This window comes from Bufo gargarizans, chromosome 3, assembly GCF_014858855.1.
Source record: "Bufo gargarizans isolate SCDJY-AF-19 chromosome 3, ASM1485885v1, whole genome shotgun sequence".
Lineage (NCBI taxonomy): Eukaryota > Metazoa > Chordata > Amphibia > Anura > Bufonidae > Bufo > Bufo gargarizans.
In genome coordinates, this window is record NC_058082.1 from 239,879,899 (window position 1) to 239,900,930 (window position 21,032).

Sequence of the window (21,032 nt, forward strand, 5' to 3'; positions counted from 1 at the left end):
ATCCTTCTCCCTTGCTATGAGCTGACCAATCGCTGCAGAGCATGTGACAGCTAATTTTCCTTGTCACTATGTGTTTAAAAAATGTATATAATACTGCAATTTTCACACTGGGCACTTGGTCTTATAATACGTTATGTTTATTATTAACATTATTATTATTAATATTATTATTATTATTATTATTATTATTATTATTTAAAACATTTAGATATTGACATGTTAATAAAATGTGTTTAAGATAAAATATGATTTCACAAAAAGTCATTTTCTCAATAGACATTCCCATTAAGTGCCTTATAAAAGATGCAATAATAATCGTTCTTAGAGGCACCTTTGCATGGGACAAGCATTGAGAAAAAGTATTATTTTGAACTATCTATCCCAATATTTATCCTGATCCTTGGCCTATGTAATGGTATTTAATAATTTAGCAGTTGGCCTTGATATTTATGATTTAATTAATGGCTAAGCCTGATCTAGAACATATAAACATACAATAACAGAGAAACATAGTAAACATTTACAAAGAAAAATAATGTGACAGTCTTACAAACATACAATGTAGAACTAATTACTTAATAGTTAGAAATATTTAGAAAATATTTAACTTGAGAGTATTGAAATTTTCATATCATATCATATTCTACAAATCTTTAAAGGTATATTCACTGCTTTAATTGGTTTTAATTTACAATAATAAATATGTTTTATCATATGACACATTTAAAAAAAAAAGTACCTTAAGCTTCTGCTCATCTTTGGGTTCTGGAAGACTAGCTATTTTCTTTTCAATATCATCCAAACATTTAAGTAAATCATCAGATTGTCTTTTGTACTGATACCACTGATGAGAAATCTCCATGGCCTTTTTCCTTCTTTGAGATCTCAAATCCTATTCATACCATGAATAATAAAGACATAGTTAAGCTTTAAATCAAACATACTTTACTTCACTTTACTAAATGCAAAAAAAAAAAAAACTGTATTTTAGTGTACTTCTAAGAGCTAGTGCAGACGTGCACACTGACTGATAGATTAAAGTCAATTGGACAATTCACATGTCCAATTCTCTTCATGGACCAGCAGTCCATGCAGAGCAAATAGCAGTATGCAGTATTTTGGACTGATTCTCATGCAATACTGGCTTATTCAAGTGAAATGGTCCATAAAAAGAGAATAAACTGCATAAGGCTACTTTCACACTAGCGGCAGGACGGATCCGACAGGCTGTTCACCCTGTCGTATCCATCCTGCCGCTATTTCGCCGTGCTGCCGGACCGCCGCTTTGTCCCCATTGACTATAATGGGGACAGGGCGGAGCTCCGGCGCAGCACGGCAGTGCACGGCGAAAGGCCACTGGACTAAAAGTGCTGCATGTCCGATTTTTTCGTCCGGCGGTCTCTCACCGCGAACTACCGTGCTGTGCCAGAGCTCCGCCCGTCCCAATTATAGTCAATGGGGACGGAGCGGCGGTCCGGCGGCATGGCAAAATAGCGGCATGACGGATCCAACAGGGTGAACAGCCTATCGGATCCATACTGCCGCTAGTGTGAAAGAAGCCTAAGGGTGCCATCTGTGTGGTTGCTAGAAAATGCTGGGTAGGAACTTTTCTATTTATTTTTACCAATGTGAAAAGCAGATGAAATACTGATGCCGTACAAACAGAAAAATGGAATGCAGTCAGATACAAAACTGATATTACGATATTGATTTACACTATCATTTTATTGTAATACAAATTTGTTCTTGGAACCTGGAAAACTCAAATAAAAAAATAATTTAAACAGATATAAAACTGATTCAACATGTATGCAAATTGTTAAGCGACTATAACACAGACAAGTTTTATATCACTTTTCCATATGACCCTGAAGAATGAAGAAAATAATCTTTTGCAAAAGAATCTTTCAGTATTATGCTTGCAAAAACAAGCAGACCAACTGTATGTTTCTTCGGCTGTCAATTTTAAACCTCCAATGTAAAATCTAGATCCCACCATCATTTGAGGTACACTCTAAAGGAACCGCTAAACCATTAATCCATTGTTTAATTCTGGAGAAAAAGTTATTTTAATCCTTATGCAAATGAGCAATTAAGTGAACTGAGGGCAGGCTTGAGCCATTCTATGCACCCTTTTCTTTTCTGCTTACTCCTGCATCTCATCCCTCTTTTTTCCTGTACAGTCATCTCTAGAGAGGAGCAAATTTTTTAAAAAATTTGATTCGCTGGTTCGCCAAATTTATTTGCTGCAAATTACATAAAAAATTGCTATTTCCTGGCTGCAAAGAGCCTTTACAGTGGTGTAGAACACTGTGCCTTGCAGTAGCATGCATAAGGAGTCTGCTTCGGTAGTGAAATAATACTTACTATGAGTCCGTATGACATGCAGATGACAGGCATCACACATAAAATCACTGTACACTTCACTCTTAGAATAACTGCACACTTCATATATTTGGGCAGTCATGAGGCCAAAATTGACCAAATAACTCAAGTATGAATTCAGCCTTACAGGTTGATGTTAGCGCCAAGAAGAAGCGCACTCCTTTTACACCGTCGCCAGTTGATTCCACATCGATATCAACAGAACCTGTTCTATTAAATGCATATACAAGTAGAGCCCCCTTGACAGAGTGGAGACAGTGTCAGTAGTAATTTTTTTGCTGAAGTCACTGATTTATTAACCCTTCCTCTGATCCATCAGAACAATAACCCACAAAAAAACGGATCCTGTCTGTGGAGCATACACCTTCACTCGGTCAGCATTTGCTCAATAATCCATCAGTATTGCTAATGCCCAAATAGAAAAACAGAAGTGGGGACAGTGGGAAAAGCATGAGAAGCCCACAGAGTGGATCTTTGACATAGTCATGAGGTGGAAGCAGCATGAAGAGACTACAGAGTGGCCAAATGATGGTCTGGAGGTGAAAGCAGTATTAGGAAACCACCGAGTGGAACAATGACAGGGCCTGCAGTTGGCAGCAGTATGAGGAGGCCACTGAGTGGCACAATGACAGAGTCTGAAGGTAGCGGCAGTATAAGGAGGCCACCAAGTGGCACAATGACCGAGTCTGGAGGTGGCAGCAGCATCAACGTTACTTTTATACGACACAATTCGGTCCATACAGCAAAAAGAGTTTTTCAGTCACCCATCAATATTACTGAAAAAAAATAACACTTTGAAAGAGTGGCACAATGACAAAGTCTGGAGGTGGCAGATTCAGCAGCAGCATCATGAGAAGGCCACCGAGTGGCACAATGAGAGTCTGTAGATAGCAGCAGCACTATGATGAGGCCACCGAGTGGCAAGTTGACATAGTTTGGAGGTGGCGGCAGCATCCGGAGACCACAGAGTGGCAAATTGATATAGTGTGAATATGGCAGCAGCATGAGGAGACCACAGAGTGGCAAGGTGACATAATGTGGAGATGGCAGCAGAAGCAACAGGATACCACAGAGTGGCAAGGTGACATAGTGTGGAGATGGCAGCAACATGAGGATACCACTGGCTGACATTGAAGTTACACGGTGGAGTACTCCTATCCGCTTGCATCATCAAGAAATTGTTAATGGCCTTTCTCTGTTCGTATAGTCAGTCCAACATTTGGAGGGTGAAATTCCAACGGGTGGAAACATCGCATATGAGACTATGTTGGGGGATGCCGTTATGTTGCTGCAGCTCAAGGAGCGTGTGCTTTGTGGTGTACAAGTGGCTGAAGTGCATAAAAGGTTTCCTGGCCATTTTTAGAATGTCTTGCAGAACCGCTTGACAACCAGATTGAACACGTGTGCCATGCAGGGTGCATGGCTCAGCCTTCCATGACAGTCAGCATGGTTCTGATTTTCAGTTGTCGCAGAGAAATCCAGGATTCAATTTCTTGATGCATCACACGGACCAGTTCCTCCCCTGTGTGACTCAGTTCACTAAGGCAATCCAGGTGCAGAATAGCGTGACACCGCCGAGCACTGCACATGTGGTATACTGCAGGGGCACTGTGACTTGTCCCTGCATTCAGGGGCGTACAAAGAAATCATTGGGCCGCATAGCAAGAATCTGAATTGGGCCCCCTAATTCTACCCGCTACCCATCCCACCACCTGCTCTTGCGTGTTTTTCTTTTTGGCAATATCTAATATGATTTTTTTTATTGTTTATATATTTTTATATTTAAAATTGGGGTTAAACGTTTTATATATCAGTGTTTTTTATTTTAGATTTTTTTCACTTTTTTTTTTACTATTAATCTATAATTTTTTTGCTAGTAATTGATTGTGGGACCTGAGGGGATAAATTACGGGGGACGGTGCACTGCCCTGAGTCCTCCATATACTAATAAGCCTTATTGAATAGTGTTCCCCAACCCTGCAGGAACTCTGCTTTCCGCTGACCCTTTCTCCCTACTAACCATCCCCTCATGGCACAGTCCACTAAATTAGCAATTCAATAGCAGAGTTCATTGGGGTTAGGGGGGTGGACAGGAGCACACTGTCCTCCTGAGTCCTCTATATAATAATAACCCTTATAGAACAGTTTACCCCCAACCCTGCAGGAACTCTGCTTGCTGCTGCTGCCATTTCCCACAAATAGCCATCCCCCACCACCCCCATGAATTTTTTTAAATGTAGAGTCTGTCAGTCACTGCTGTGAGTGATCAACTTAGTTTGTCCTTGGTGGCAGACTGGCAGTGGCACACAACAGGCCGGGACAAGCCGGCAATACTGGGGGCTGGTTGGAGTTGGGACTTGGGTCTCAATGGAATTGGTGGCAGTATGAGGCAGGTGGTGGCACTGGCAGCCTATATATACAGTATATATATATATATATATATATTTTTTTTTTTTTTTTTTACTAAAGCACACCCCTATAAGCTTTCTACAGAAATAACTGCAACAGTGCAGTGCATATATATTTTTCTTGTAGTACTGAATAAGATACTAAGATATAAGCCTCTAAAGGCTTTTCAATATAAGATTTGCAGTCCAATAACAAAAAGCTTGAATGACAGAGCTGTCTAATGATTATTTGGATCCGCCAAATAATCGTTCCCTGCACTTGTAAATCACTTTCCTATCAATGTCCCTAGCTCCTTCTGACCTCTCTCCCTGCACTAAGATGCTGTGAAATCATTCCTTCCTATCCTTTCCCATTGCACTTATAAATTGCTTTTTCTGTCCTTTTTTTTCCATAATCATTTTTCCAGTAGCTGTCCCTAGCGCCTTCACACGTCTATCCCTGCACTCTGAATGCTGGAAAATGTCTGACTGTAAGATGGGCAATGTATTTATAGGGCTGTGAAATCACAGGTCTGGCTGACTGCTGATTGGCTGCATGCAGGCATGTTAATCTGTGTGATCCCGCATTCCCAGAGTTCTTTGCCCCATGTCCTCAGTCCTCACAAGTGTAGCCGCCATTTTAGGAAAAATGTGATTTGTTACCACGAAGTGAGAGGAAATTCGCATTTGTCGCAAATTTAATTTTTCCTGAAATTTTTATCAAATTCCACTTTGTCAACTTCGATTCACTCATCTCTAGTCATATCACCTGGCCTTGTCAATCAAGAAGGTGAAGGAGGGGTTGATAGTGGAAGCAGAAGTAGAAAAGATGCATAGTGTGGCTCGAGTCTACTCTTGGTGCACTTAACCGTTGTTAAAAGCACTTTTTCCTCCAAATTGAAGATAGGATAACTAAGTAAAAGGTATTATTACATTCAACTAAGCTAGTCCTATAAACCATTGTTCCCACTAACAAAGATGTTCCTGGTGACAGATTCCTTTGTACACTAGGTAATTGTTCACATTGTACGACAGTTCTGCTGGTAAATAAAAACAGCATTAAAATGTAAGCAAGTTAGATTAATTACCAACACTATTCATCTATAATTTCTCGGATGACAGGATGGAAATTTTACTTACAGTCAATTTATGATTTTACTGTGATGTGCTAAATAACTAAAAAACAAACAAATGTACATATATTTTATGTAAACTAGCAAAATCTATGTACATAATTCTGGGTGCTGATATATTGAATATTCAAAACAAATATATACATTCTCAGATTTCATATATGCTTGGTATCTTAGCATGTAAATGAATTACTCAAGTTCTGGTATCCTCAACTGATTGTGGTGCAGGGAGAGGTTCCCATGAGGAAGGATATAAATATCACTTAAATCAGTGATGTATGCAGTGTAAAGCCTTAGTGTATGGCAAATGCTGCAGAAACATACATTCATAGGCTTCTTTCACACTTGCGTTCAGAGCGGATCCGTCTCAGACGGATCCGCTCATATAATGCAGACTGTGGCTCCGTTCAGTACGGATCCGTCTGCATTATATTGTTAAAATATTTCTAAGTGTGAAAATAGCCTCAGACGGATCCGTCCAGGCTTTCAATGTAAAGTCAAGGGGGACGGATCCGTTTGAAGATTGAGCCATAGTGTGTCATGTTCAAACGGATCCGTCCCCATTGACTTACATTGTAAGTCTGGACGGATCCGCACGCCTCCGAGCGGCCAGGTGGACACCCGAGCGCTGCAAGCAGCGTTCAGGTGTCCGTCTGCTGAGCGGAGCGGAGGCTGAACGCTGCCAGACTGATGCATTCTGAGCGGATCCGCGTCCACTCAGAATGCATTAGGGCTGGACGGATGCGTTCGGGGCCGCTTGTGAGCCCCTTCAAACGGAACTCACAAGCGGAGCCCCGAACGCAAGTATGAAAGTAGCCATACATAGCTATCGATCTTGTGACTGCGCTGTTCATACAATAATGTAGACTTCATAAATTACCCACATCGTTTATTTATTTATACAGTCTGAGAAATTGTTCTACAATGAATGCAGCACATCCAGAAATCTAGACATTAAAGTTATACAAAATTGCTACAAAATTTAGTCAGAGTCTGTTTGAATTTTCTTAAAAGAATCAATATTCCATTGAGTATTTTCTTATCTGTCAAGGGTGAATGCCTTTATTGAGTAACAAAAAATGAAAATCAATGACCTCACTTCTTGAAAACGCAACCAATAATGAAGTGCCCTATAGAAGAGATTGCAATAGGACATTTTTTCATAATTAGAAATAATGCTAAGCCTAGGGACACTGTATGACATCTCCAGCTTCCAGTAAGGAGAAATGCAACCACATTTTAAAGTGATTGTGTTTTCTGAAGGCTTTTCAATAAGCTGTTAGTTAATCACAAATCAAATAAACAACAGTGATACCTATAAACAATAGAATGTACAAATATTTACAGAGAATTGTCTGTTAAGGTAACTGGCATTAGTGTTGGGCGCGAATATTCGAATCGCAAATTGTAATCGTGAATATTGCCAATTTGAGAATTCGCAAAGATTTAGAATATAGTGCTATATATTTGCGAATATTCCCCCAATTTCTTTTCCATCTGAACCCATGATCCCTCCCTGCTTATTGCTTGTGGGCCGGAAGAAAAGGCAGCAATGTCTTAGTCTGAGCTAAGCAACATCCCTAGCAACCAATAGGAAAGTTGCCTACCCCTTACTATATAAGAACCTCCCCAGCAGCCATTTTCTGCAGTTTTCTGCAGTTCTAAGAGAGACAGCAGTGTCATTAGTATGCTCTGTGCTTTACTGTTTAATTACATTAGATAGTTAGGCTAGTTTCACACTACATAGAAACATAGAAACATAGAATGTGTCGGCAGATAAGAACCATTTGGCCCATCTAGTCTGCCCAATATATCTGAATCCTATGAATAGCCCCGGCCCTATCTTATATGAAGGATGGCCTTATGCCTATCCCATGCATGCTTAAACTCCTTCACTGTATTTGCAGCTACCACTTCTGCAGGAAGGCTATTCCATGCATCCACTACCCTCTCAGTAAAGTAATACTTCCTTATATTACTTTTAAACCTTTGCCCCTCTAATTTAAAACTGTGTCCTCTTGTGGTAGTTTTTCTTCTTTTAAATATGCTCTCCTCCTTTACCGAGTTGATTCCCTTTATGTATTTAAAAGTTTCTATCATATCCCCTCGGTCTCTTCTTTCTTCCAAGCTATACATATTAAGGTCTTTTAACCTTTCCTGGTAAGTTTTATCCTGCAATCCATGGACCAGTTTAGTAGCTCTTCTCTGAACTCTCTCTAGAGTATCTATATCCTTCTGGAGATATGGCCTCCAGTACTGCGCACAATACTCCAAGTGAGGTCTCACCAGTGTTCTGTACAGCGGCATAAGCACTTCACTCTTTCTACTGCTTATACCTCTCCCTATACATCCAAGCATTCTGCTTGCATTTCGTGCTGCTTTATTACATTGTCTTCCCACCTTTAAGTCTTCTGAAATAATTACTCCTAAATCCCTTTCCTCAGATACTGAGGTCAGGACTGTGTCGAATATTCTATATTCTGCCCTTGGGTTTTTACGCCCCAGGTGCATTATCTTGCACTTATCCACATTAAATTTCAGTTGCCAGAGTTCTGACCATTCTTCTAGTTTTCCTAAGTCCTTTTCCATTTGGCAAGGAACTCCGGCAGGCTGTTCCGGCGGGTGAACAGCCTGTCGGATCCGTGCTGCCGCTAGTGCACGCTTGCCCCCGAACTACGGGGGCGGGCCGAAGTTCCGGTGGCAGCACAGTAGCGCATGCCGAGAGGCGGCCGGAATAAAACTATGACATCTAGCGGCAGCACAGATCCGACAGTCTGTTCACCTGCCAGAACACCCTGGCAGGTAATTAGTGGGAGATAGTCAGTGTAGGTTATATCCTGATATAGTGTAGCTGATCCGGTTCCAGTGCAGGGTCTTAGGTAGTGTAATAAGTTCTGATGGCCATACATACATGCTACAGACATAGTGCTGTGATGTCACAAGTTCACAACAATACTTACTGCACCAATCACTAATATGTAGTCAGACCTGCTAAAATGTGAAGTTGCAAGTATTGCACCAAAATATGCGTATCATTAATTGCCGATTTGCGCAATCACAAATATATTGGAGCACTTTATCTGTATATAAAGCTATTGTAATGTTCTGCCGTGCCAACCATTTTATCCAGTTTCAGGAAACTTCTAGATTCTTGAAAAATGTTGCTGAAGTGTCCCACGCTTGTATTGCACGCATGCATATTACATTGCCGATTTTCGGTATTAAAAAAATAATGGCGAATTTGCAAATTTATGACGAATGTTTGCCAAAATATTTGCAAAATCTTGTGAATTCGAATATTGCCCCTGCCGCTCATCACTAACTGGCATGATGGGCTATACCATTAGTATATTGTGCTTATAATAATTGGAGCATGTAGCTCATTCACTAAAATACATGCTGCACAAATAGTAGACGACACAATGGCAAGCTACCTTCACAATTTGTATTATTTTCCCCATAAATAATGGTCCAAAAATAATAAAAACGGAACATAGATTAATGAATGATACATCTTGGCAACCATTTCTATCTATCGAAAGAAAGTGACAATATTCGCCGACAGAAAGTATTCGCCGAGACACTTCTGAGGGAAGTCAACTCATTAAAATTGCCAGTAAAACAACAATTTGATCATTCCAACATGATATAATTGGAATGATCTGTATTGAATGAGCTGATCCATTACCACAGCCTCACCATTAAACCCGCGGATAAGGCTGGTGCGGTCGTGGTCATGGATATATCAAAATATATAGAGGAAGCATATAGACAGTTAAATGATACTTTTGTTTACATGAAACCTAATAGAATCCCTCTAATCACAACCTATTAAAAACATAATTATGACGTGCAAGGGATTATCAATAAGCATGGGCCCTTAATAGAAAATAGATTCCATCAGATAGAATAATTAAATTGGCCCCCCACTCATGTCTTTCCGTAGACCATCCAGTCCGCGAGACAAGCTAGTGCATAGGGATGTTGGGCCAGAAAAAACATCTGGCCAGACTTTTTTATTTCCACAAAGTAATGTTTTCCTTGTCTTAATTCTATCAATTGTACATATGCAAAAATTTAGAATTAACTATTATTTAACATGCGAATCAACATATGTCATATATGTTTTGTGGTGTTCTTGGCCCTTACTATATGTTGAAGAAACCAATTTCAAGATATGTTTTAGCCAACACAGGCACACTATACGAAAAAAACTTATGGATTTACATGTTTCAAAGCATTTCACAGATAAAGGACATAGAGAGTGTGATTTGAGGTGCATGATAGTGGACCATATTCCTCTGTCATGAAAAGGAGGGAATTGTGTACTATCTTTAAAACAGAGGGAAATACAGTGGATTACAAAATTAAACACCTTAAAACCAAATGGGTTAAAAGTAGATTTCAAGCCATGGATCTTCTCATGCTAAACAGGATTACATGCAGATTCTAGTGTGTTTTTACGTTGGTGCTAATTTAATACATTTCTTCTTCTTTTTTCTCTCCTATAGAATGACTTAAAAACATAGAACATATCTATTGCCCCCAACACAGTTACTGGAAATCACATTACATTAATGAACTATTTTACTATAATAAAAATATATTGTTTCATGATATTTAGGAATGATGTATTTTTTGCTTTCTGAAACCATAGAATAAGCTATACTTTGGGATCATTATCCCATTTGGGGAGAAATAGGTGGAGTGCATAATGAATATACATTTATAGATAACAATATGGACAAACTTAATTATGGAATGTCATGTATGTGGTACATGATATGCATCACAAATCATGACCCTCTATAACATATCCCGAAAGATGCAGTTGCGTGACGCAGCACACAGCCCGTAAGTTACTTAGCTAATACATAACATTAATGCAAGTGCTTTTGGACCCATACTACGCCAGGAACGCCGTAAGGTCCATGCTGGTTAGTTCCTTATATTGATTGAATCAAATTGTTTTTAACTTGAACCTGGGTAGTATCAGGGAATCTGTATTAACGTATGATTATCAATTATGTCACTTTGATTATGATTGGTAAATTTTAAAATGAATTTATGCAAGCACGCTAATTACACAACAGTTATAAATCACTGAATACTGAGCAATCATGTTGAATGATAATTTTATGTGTTGATATGATGAAAAAATCATGTTTTTTTTTCTTAATTATATTGGTTAATTATATATGATAATCAATTATGTCATTGGACATTTAAATATGCACTGAGCACCTTTGAATGTATATCACTGCCGGAGGAAAGTCCCAGTAAGATGACTGAAACGTCACTCTGGTGATTAAAGAACATCACTTTTGAATTGCCCCCTTGGGAGTACCATGAAAATATCTATCTATCTATCTATCTATCTATCTATCTATCTATCTATTTATCTATCTGTCTGTCTATCTAACCATCTAACCAGGGTAAACTTTAAAAGAGTTCTCTGGGATAAAAAATAAAAATAAAAATCCATCAACCTTCTGATCTGTTGTGGTAAGATAGCCTGGTTAGTACTTACCCCTCCGTTGGTTCACTGATTTCTTTGTCTCCTCTGAGCTCAGATTGGCTATGTGCTCTGCAGCTGAGGTCCCAACCAGATCTGTTTCTGAGACTCCCTGTTCAGCTGCATTTACATTATATGCATTCAGGACCTCAGCAGAGGAGCCCGCAGCTAGTCTGATCTTAGCAGAGATGGCAGAATTAGTAGCCAGATGTAGGGGTAAGTACTAAACATTCTATCTTTAGATAGATAGATAGATAGATAGATAGATAGATAGATAGATAGATAGATAGGATAGATAGATACAAATCTATCTATCTACCTACCTATCTATCTATCTATGGATGTTGGTAGATCCGTCCATCTGTCTATTTATCTCCATCTTTTTAATAACAAATGCAGGATGCAAATAAGATAACTAATAAGATAATTAAATATAAAAATGTTAAATTATAAAATACCTCTTCAACAATGTTTGCAAAACTCAGTCAAGGATAATTTAGTCAAGGATTTGTTCTAAATTAGTATACAATGTCCACATTAATATACAATGTCCACGTGTCCATACTGTTTGAGTTACCTTGAGAGCATTATGTTTTGATTGTAGGAGTTGTTGTTTCATTTTGATTTCTTCTCTCTTTTTGTCATCTCCAATTTTGAGTTGAAGATTATTTCCTCTTTGCAACAACTCTTTAATCTGCCCATCATTATCTTCACTCTGATAAGAAAGAATATAATAAATAATTATTTATCAAGATACATTAAAAATTGTGTTTGTCTTTGGCACTAAACTATTACATTATTAATTTTAGCATAGGTTGTTTAGTTGGTTATGGAACCCTTTTAATTAAAGGGAACCTGTCACCGGGATTTTGTGTATAGAGCTGAGGACATGGGTTGCTAGATGGCTGCTAGCACATCTGCAATACTTAGTCCCCATAGCTCTGTGTGCTTTTATTTTGTCAAATAAACGATTTGATACATATGCAAATTAACCTGAAATGAGTCCTGTCCCTGAGATGAGTCAGGGACAGGACTCATCTCAGATTAATACAAATTTCCTGGTGTGATTGTGGTGGGCATATGCTGTTACACAGAAGCAAATAAGGACAAGAAGAACTCTATCTAAATAGTAATAGTCTTGTCCTCTTTGGCATCCTGTGCAATCAAGTGTCTTGTGCCCTCTTCCACCTATATTGCCCATGCCGTACCAGTAAAGTTCCCATACGGTAGACATTCAAAACTCTTAACCCCATCCCGACCAGCAACATGTTAGTATGGCACAGCGGGACGTGACTAAAAACATGGCTAACAAAATCCCCCCTCTTGAATAAACCCCAAATGATAATAGGTGATATTCAATAACACATGGTCGTCGACAGGTGCTGAATTCCTCAGAGGCCCCAACAATTAGGAAATCACCGTACAGAAAAGATCAAGTGATTACGTGACTGGAGGTATATTATACGGTCATTGGATACCAATTTTACTGCAGGTCAGTGGAGTACAGGCCCCAAACATTAGGCATTCACCAGATAGAAAAGGCCTTTTATGCTGCTATATTCTTTGTTCTGGGTAGTGGCGGATATGTGTGGGCTGGCATGATGAAATTCAATTAAATGTGGTCGTCACAGGTGTTGAATTCCTACGAGATCCATGCCTCATTCATTTTTAGAAATGTGAGGTAGTCCACACTGTCTTGAGCTAGGCGAGTGCGCTTATCGGTCACAATCCCCCCTGCTGGGGTGAACATCCTTTCTGGAAGGACCCTGATGAGGGGCAAGCCAAGAGTTCTATGGCAAATTGTGCCAGCTCTGGCCACAGGTCATGCGTGGTGGTGTCGCCACTGAACGTCAGCAAGGCGAGCCATGGCCATGTAAGATCTTCTAAAATGGCCTACCGAAAGACATCCTGGATCCCGGGGTATTTGGCAATGAAACGATGCACAACTAATTTAAGGACATGTGCCATGCACTGCACGTATCTCATTTTGCCCTGTTTCAGCGCGCTCAGCAGAGTGGCACCATTGTCGCACACCACTTTACCAACTGTCAAATTGAGTGGGGTTAGCCACTGATTGGCCTGACCACAGAGCTGAAAGGAGTGCAGGACCGTGTGCTTCCAGGCACAACAGCCGCAGCACAGCATGGCAATGTCTCACCTGGCACGTCGAATACATTCTGGGGAGCTTGGGGGGGTACAGCGGAAGAGGAGGTAGCAGTGGAAAAGGAGTAGTGAGCCAAGGAGGAGACGGAGGATGGAGTTGGAGGAGGAGGCAAAGAAGAGGCAGGTCTGAATGAAATCCGTGGCGGTAACACCAAATCCACACGGGTGCCACGGGTTACATGCTTGACGACCGTCAGTTGTTCGCCCAGTGAGCAGTAAAAGTTATGTACCTTCCTTGCCCATGTTTGTTAAACCACATGTCTGTGGTCAGATGTATCCAATTTATATGGCAGTAGTTGATGGGCTAGCAGTTCTAACAAGCCGTTGGGCAAGAGGATTATCCGACGTCATCATTTTTTTATGCTCGAAAATTTGGGCCACGGAAGCCTGCCTTGTGCCATATGAACGCAACAACGGTATGGTGGAAGGTAGAGTGTAGGACAAATGGGAGGAGAGAGGAGAAGGAGAAGAGGCAGGACGTGGAGCGCCGGGAGTGTGGCTTTGTGGGTTCTTACAGTGCTCCCACTGCGCTCGGTGATGAGCAGTCGTCCCTAGTTGAGTGTTGGGCTTACTGCGACTTATGCCTTGACAGCACAGGCTGCAGATGGCAATACTATTATCAGCAGATGACATGGTGGTCACAGACTGTGACATATAGGCCTCCCCCCCTTTTAAACAGACTTTAATAAAGTTTTTGGCTTTTTTCTTTTTATACGTTCATCAGGCTGTGATAATATACCAATAGCGTTTGTCCCTATATCTAGCTGCAGTATCGTAGCAGAACCGAACACAACTGCTGCACAATACAAATACGATATAATATAACTTCTAAGTTAGAAAGTATATTATAAGTATATCACACCCCTCTCTATCACACCTATCTATAGCACACCTATACCAACCCTTAAAAGGACTTTTTTGTCCCTATTAGCTAGCATTTGGTGTCCCTAACTGTCCCTGCTCCAAAATGCAACCTCTCCCTAGACTGGCAAAACACATAATGTAAAATGGCTGCCAGATCGCGTTCTGTTATAGGGTTGGGTGTGTCTATGTGCTAAAACGTCTCAATTGGCGGTCTTGTCCCATCTGATGGATGTGTCATGGGTCAAAGTTTGACGCTATGCAAAAAAATAAGGTGCGTGCGAATATCACCATATGTTTGCATCTTTGGCGAATCACGAACAAGCAAAAGTTTATCGCAAAATGACCGCAAGGCCATATCTAGTGGTTTCTATTATGTAAGCCTCACAAAGTGACTTCAGACCTGAACTGGTTCTTAAAAAGTGAGTTATGAAAATATTCAGAAAAATTTCAAAATTTGTTTCTAAACTTTTAAGCCTTCTAACGTCCCCTCAAAATAAAATGGCATTCACAAAATGATCCAAACATGAAGGATACATATGGGGAATGTAAAGTTATTCCTATTTTTGGAGTTATTGCTATCTATTATAAAAGTATAGAACAAAAAATTTGGAAATTTGCTAATTTTTAAACATTTTTGGTAAATTTGGTATTTTTTTATAAATACAAATGACTTTTTTTAACTCAATTTTACCACTGTCATGAAGTACAATATGTGCAAAAAAAACTGTCTCAGAATGGCCTGGATAAGTAAAAGCGTTTAAAGTTATTACCACATAAAGTGACATATGTCAGATTTGCAAAAAATGGCCTTGGCAGGAAGGTGAAAATTGGCCCGGGGTTGAAAGATTTAAAGCACCAAAGCAATAAGAGTAAACAGTGCAAAATATTTTCACCTGTCTATCACTGGCCCTGTCAGAATGTCAATTCAGACTGTATCCTGTGTAGGTACAGTCGTGGCCAAAAGTTTTGAGAATTACATAAATATTGGAAATTGGAAAAGTTGCTGCTTAAGTTTTAATAGCAATTTGCATATACTCCAGAATGTTATGAAGAGTGATCAGATGAATTGCATAGTCCTTCTTTGCCATGAAAATTAACTTAATCCCCAAAAAAACTTTCCACTGCATTTCATTGCTGTCATTAAAGGACCTGCCGAGATCATTTCAGTAATCGTCTTGTTAACTCAGGTGAGAATGTTGATGATCACACGGCTGGAGATCATTATGTCAGGCTGATTGGGTTAAAATGGCAGACTTGACCTGTTAAAAGGAGGGTGATGCTTGAAATCATTGTTCTTCCATTGTTAACCATGGTGACCTGCAAAGAAACACGTGCAGCCATCATTGCTTTGCATAAAAATGGCTTCACAGGCAAGGATATTGTGGCTACTAAGATTGCACCTCAATCAACAATTTATAGGATCATCAAGAACTTCAAGGAAAGAGGTTCAATTTTTGTTAAGAAGGCTTCAGGGCGTCCAAGAAAGTCCAGCAAGCACCAGGATCGTCTCCTAAAGAGGATTCCTCTGCAGGATCGGAGTGCCACCAGTGCAGAGCTTGCTCAGGAATGGCAGCAGGCAGGTGTAAGCGCATCTGCACGCACAGTGAGGCGAAGACTTTTGAAAGATGGCCTGGTGTCAAGAAGGGCAGCAAAGAAGCCACTTCTCTCCAAAAAAAAAAACACCAGGGACAGATTGATCTTCTGCAGAAAATATGGTGAATGGACTGCTGAGGACTGGGACAAAGTCATATTCTCCGATGAAGCCTCTTTCCGATTGTTTGGGGCATCAGGAAAAAGGCTTATCCGGAGAAGAAAAAGTGAACGCTACCATCAGTCCTGTGTCATGCCAACAGTAAAGCATCCTGAGACCATTCATGTGTGGGGTTGCTTCTCATCCAAGGGAGTGGGCTCACTCACAATTTTGCCCAAAAACACAGCCATGAATAAAGAATGGTACCAAAACACCCTCCAACACCAACTTCTTCCAACAATCCAACAACAGTTTAGTGAAGAACAATGCATTTTCCAGCACGATGGAGCAAAAGTGATAACTAAGTGGCTCAGGGACCAAAACGTTGACATTTTGGGTCCATGGCCTGGAAACTCCCCAGATCTTAATCCCATTGAGAACTTGTGGTCAATCCTCAAGAGGCGGGTGGACAAACAAAAACCCACTAATTCTGACAAACTCCAAGAAGTGATTATGAAAGAATGGGTTGCTATCAGTCAGGAATTGGCCCAAAAGTTGATTGAGAGCATGCCCAGTCGCATTGCAGAGGTCCTGAAAAAGAAGGGCCAACACTGCAAATATCAACTCTTTGCATAAATGTTATGTAATTGTCGATAAAAGCCTTTGAAACGTATAAAGTGCGTATAATTATATTTCACTAGTAGTAATCCGTTCAGTATGCATCAGGATGCATTAGTTCAGTCCCTCTTACGTTTTTTGTCTGGACAAAATACCGCAGCATGCTGCAGTTTTCTCTCCGACCAAAAATTCTGAACACTTGCTGGAATGCCGGAATTGAAATGCATTAATGCCGGATCCGGCCCCAAGTGTTCCGGCAAAACGGATCCGGTTTAGAGGTCTGCGCATATACAGACCTTTAAGAATTAGAAAAAAATTAACACTGGATCAGTTTTTCCGGATGACAACCGAAATGATGGATCTGGTATTGAAATGCATTTGTGAGACGGATCTGCATCCGGAATCCTCTGCCGCAAGTGTGAAAGTACCCCTAGTGCTGCAGATATTGAGTCCAGATCACAATTTTTTACTTTCCTACTACCTCCATTATCCCACTGTCAGCTCTCAGAGCTGCGTGAAAGTACATTGCTAGGACTGCTATACATGCGCACAGGAGTCCTTTTCATTGTGTTAGAACAGCACAACAGTCCAGGCTATGTATTTCAGTGCAGCTTTAAGACCTGACAGTGGATGAATTGGGGGCAGTAGGAAAATATAAAATAGCCATCCGACTCATCTGCAGTACTACACATGGATTATTGTACAATCGTGGCCAAAAGTTTTGAGAATGACACAAATATTAGTTTTCACAAAGTTTGCTGCTAAACTGCTTTTAGATCTTTGTTTCAGTTGTTTCTGTGATGTAGTGAATCACTATATTTGTGTCATTCTCAAAACTTTTGGCCACGACTGTACACATAGCAAAGTCGATTCCTGCTTATAAATATCAGTAATTTTTATTTTTATTCCTGCTAATTTTATAAAAACTGTCTTACATAATGGAATGCTCTAGCTTCAAAACAGAAAGAGATCATTTTTTGCCAAAAATCTATTTCTGTTTTACGTATTCTTTGCAATTTTTTTGTATCTATCACATATGCTTTACCATATCTTTATTGAAGTCTTCTTCTGTGATATTCACTCCTAACTGTATTTCAGCCTCCAGTGGTTCAAGCAATTTCTGCATATCAGAATGAAACTGTTCCAGTTCCTTAGATGAAACCATTGCCTATAATAGGAAAATATATGTTATAAAATACATTATAATATTATATTTCTATTATTGTGTTTGTTATACATATGGTGATAAAAAAAACTCATTATTCAAGTCAACAATTCCATTGTATTTTTTATAGTGATAAATAACTTGGATACATGTTTACCACATTATAAAAAAAACACACATAAAATGATTTTTTTTTTTTCTACTACTATGCTTAATTATCTCAACCTAAGTGTATCAATGTTATAATGTTAGGTAAGAAGCCTATAGTATTTTGTTTCTGGGGTGCAGATATTCTCAGTCCTCCCCTAGTATGGCTTCTTTCTTTCAGCAACCCTGATGTTTTCTTAGTATATTCTATTAGATTCTAAAGTTAAACTAATGTCTTGTCATTGAGCTCTGTAAGAATTCAACAGTTATATAACGATAACTGAAAAATTCTATAGTCAATTCATGTACATTACTGCATTTTAAATAAAACTAAAATTGTTCTTACTAAATTGGGGAGATTTAATAAAAAACGCTTATGTATGAAAGTTCAGTTCAGAGATGCTTCTAATGATCTGTTTATACCCAAAATAGTAACTATAACATAGTGACAACCCCAACATCAACAAAGAGAGTTTCTACACCAACGTAGATGGGATGATTTAAAGTAGCACTGTGCTTTGGTAAAATTTTTGATACATGCTAAGACACTAGAATGAGGAGACAGAAGCCCTCACATGCCCTCTTTTCTCACTGCAAGAGACAGAATCGAGATGGGCCCATAGACTTTCTATTGAGTCTCTTTCCTACAGTGTGTCTCTTTCAGCGCTCGGACACTGCCAATCCAAACTACTAAGATCAAGCAATATAACTTAAAAAAAGAACAATGAGATTATGTAACTCTCTGTCAAAGTATGTTTGTCATGGTTAATTTTATTTTTAATTTTTAAGCAATCTTGATAATAATATTACAGGTTAGGCAATTGTTACCTTTACCAGTGGAATGCTACTCTACTGTTATAGGGCAGAATATTAATGCTAAGTGTATTAGAATGTTGGACTACACAAATAGTGCTGTTAGCCATGATGCAAAATTTATAGGGAGTAGCATCCCATTTGTAAATGTGGAAATTGCCCTTTTTAGAGTTGGAAAAGATAATGTTAAATATAATAATTCCAGACTGACTATGGTTTTTAACTCCCATGGAACGACATTATAGGTTGATGGAAAATAAGTTATATCTTAACCCCTTAAAGACCAAGCCTATTTCCATCTTTATATTTTGGATTTTTCCTCCCCACGTTCCAATAGCCATAACTTTTATTATTTTTCACATACCGTATTTTTTGCCCTATAAGAAGTACGGACCCATAAGACGCACCTAGGTTTTTGAGGAGGAAAATAAGAAAAAATATATTTTGAACCAAAAGGTGTGCTTTTGGTGGGCTTTGAACTAATGGTATCCTGTGAATTACACTATTATGGGGGTCTGTGGATGGCACTGTTATGGGGGTCTGTGAATGGCACTATTATGGGGGTCTGTGGATGGCACTGTTATGGGGGTCTGTGGATGGCACTTTTATGGGGGTCTGTGGCTGACACTGTTATGGGGGTCTGTGGCTGACACTCTTATGGGGCATCTGTGGATGGCACTGTTATGGTGGCATCTGTGGATGGCATGACACTGCTATAGGGGGATCTGTGGATGACAGATAAATAGCATCTTATGCTATTTGACATCCACAGATCCCCCCATAACAGTGTCAGCCACTGTGAATGACCCCCAATACAGGGGCTGGGGCTGGCATCTACACTAGTTTTAAAATGGCAGTGGGGGCCCAGTGCAGTCATTGTATTCCATTGCACCGGGCCCTGCTAACTGTACTAATGGTATCTGTAACTGCAGGCAGGCAATGGTTAACTATACATACAGTGGAGGAAATAATTATTTGACCCATCACTAATTTTGTAAGTTTGTCCAATGACAAAGAAATGAAAAGTCTCAGAACAGTATCATTTCAATGGTAGGTTTATTGTAACAGTGGCAGATAGCACATCAAAAGGAAAATCGAAAAAATAACTTTAAATAAAAGATAGCAACTGATTTGCATTTCATTGAGTGAAATAAGTATTTGAACCCTCTAACAAAAAAAGACTTAATACGTGGTGGAAAAACCCTTGTTTGCAAGCACAGAGGTCAAACGTTTCTTGTAATTGATGACCAAGTTTGCGCACATTTTAGGAGGAATGTTGGTCCACTCCTCTTTGCAGATCATCTCTAAATCCCTAAGGTTTCGAGGCTGTCTCTGTGCAACTCTGAGCTTGAGCTCCCTCCATAGGTTTTCGATTGGATTAAGGTCCGGAGACTGACTAGGCCACTCCATGACCTTAATGTGCTTCTTCTTGAGCCACTCCTTTGTTGCCTTTGCTGTATGTTTTGGGTCATTGTCGTGCTGGAACACCCATCCACGACCCATTTTCAGTTTCCTGGCAGAGGGAAGGAGGTTGTCGCTCAGGATTTCACGATACATGGCTCCGTCCATTTTCCCGTTTATGCGAATAAGTTGTCCTGTGCCCTTAGCAGAAAAACACCCCCAAAGCAAAATGTTTCCACCCCCATGCTTGACGGTGGGGACGGTGTTTTGGGGGTCATAGGCAGCATTTTTCTTCCTCCAAACACAGCGAGTTGAGTTAATGCCAAAGAGCTCTATTTTGGTCTCATCAGACCACAGCACCTTCTCCCAGTCACTCTCTGAATCATTCAGGTGTTCATTGGCAAACTTCAGATGGGCCTGCACATGTGCCTTCCTGAGCAGGGGGACCTTGCGAGCCCTGCAGGATTTTAATCCATTGCGGTGTAATGTGTTTCCAATGGTTTTCTTGGTGACTGTGGTCCCTGCTAATTTGAGGTCATTAACTAACTCCTCCCGTGTAGTTCTAGGATGCTTTTTCACCTTTCTCAGAACCATTGACACCCCACGAGGTGAGATCTTGCGTGGAGCCCCAGAGTGAGGTCGATTGATGGTCATTTTGTGCTCCTTCCATTTTCGAACAATCGCACTAACAGTTGTCACCTTCTCTCCCAGCTTCTTGCTAATGGTTTTGTAGCCCATTCCAGCCGTGTGC

General features: G+C 39.9%; 1 protein-coding gene across 6 annotated transcripts in view; it reads right to left on the reverse strand.

Annotated features, from left to right (window-relative positions):
* Positions 1-21,032, reverse strand: part of DMD (dystrophin) — a 3,186,583-nt gene that overhangs the window by 1,674,989 nt on the left and 1,490,562 nt on the right. For all 6 annotated transcript variants that reach the window (XM_044284724.1, XM_044284721.1, XM_044284723.1 and 3 more), the window contains 3 exons: positions 17,801-17,923; positions 11,998-12,135; positions 740-892 (listed from right to left, as the gene is read on the reverse strand). In XM_044284724.1, coding sequence (XP_044140659.1) covers positions 740-892; positions 11,998-12,135; positions 17,801-17,923 — 414 coding nt within the window. The remainder of the gene's footprint in view (positions 1-739; positions 893-11,997; positions 12,136-17,800; positions 17,924-21,032) is intronic.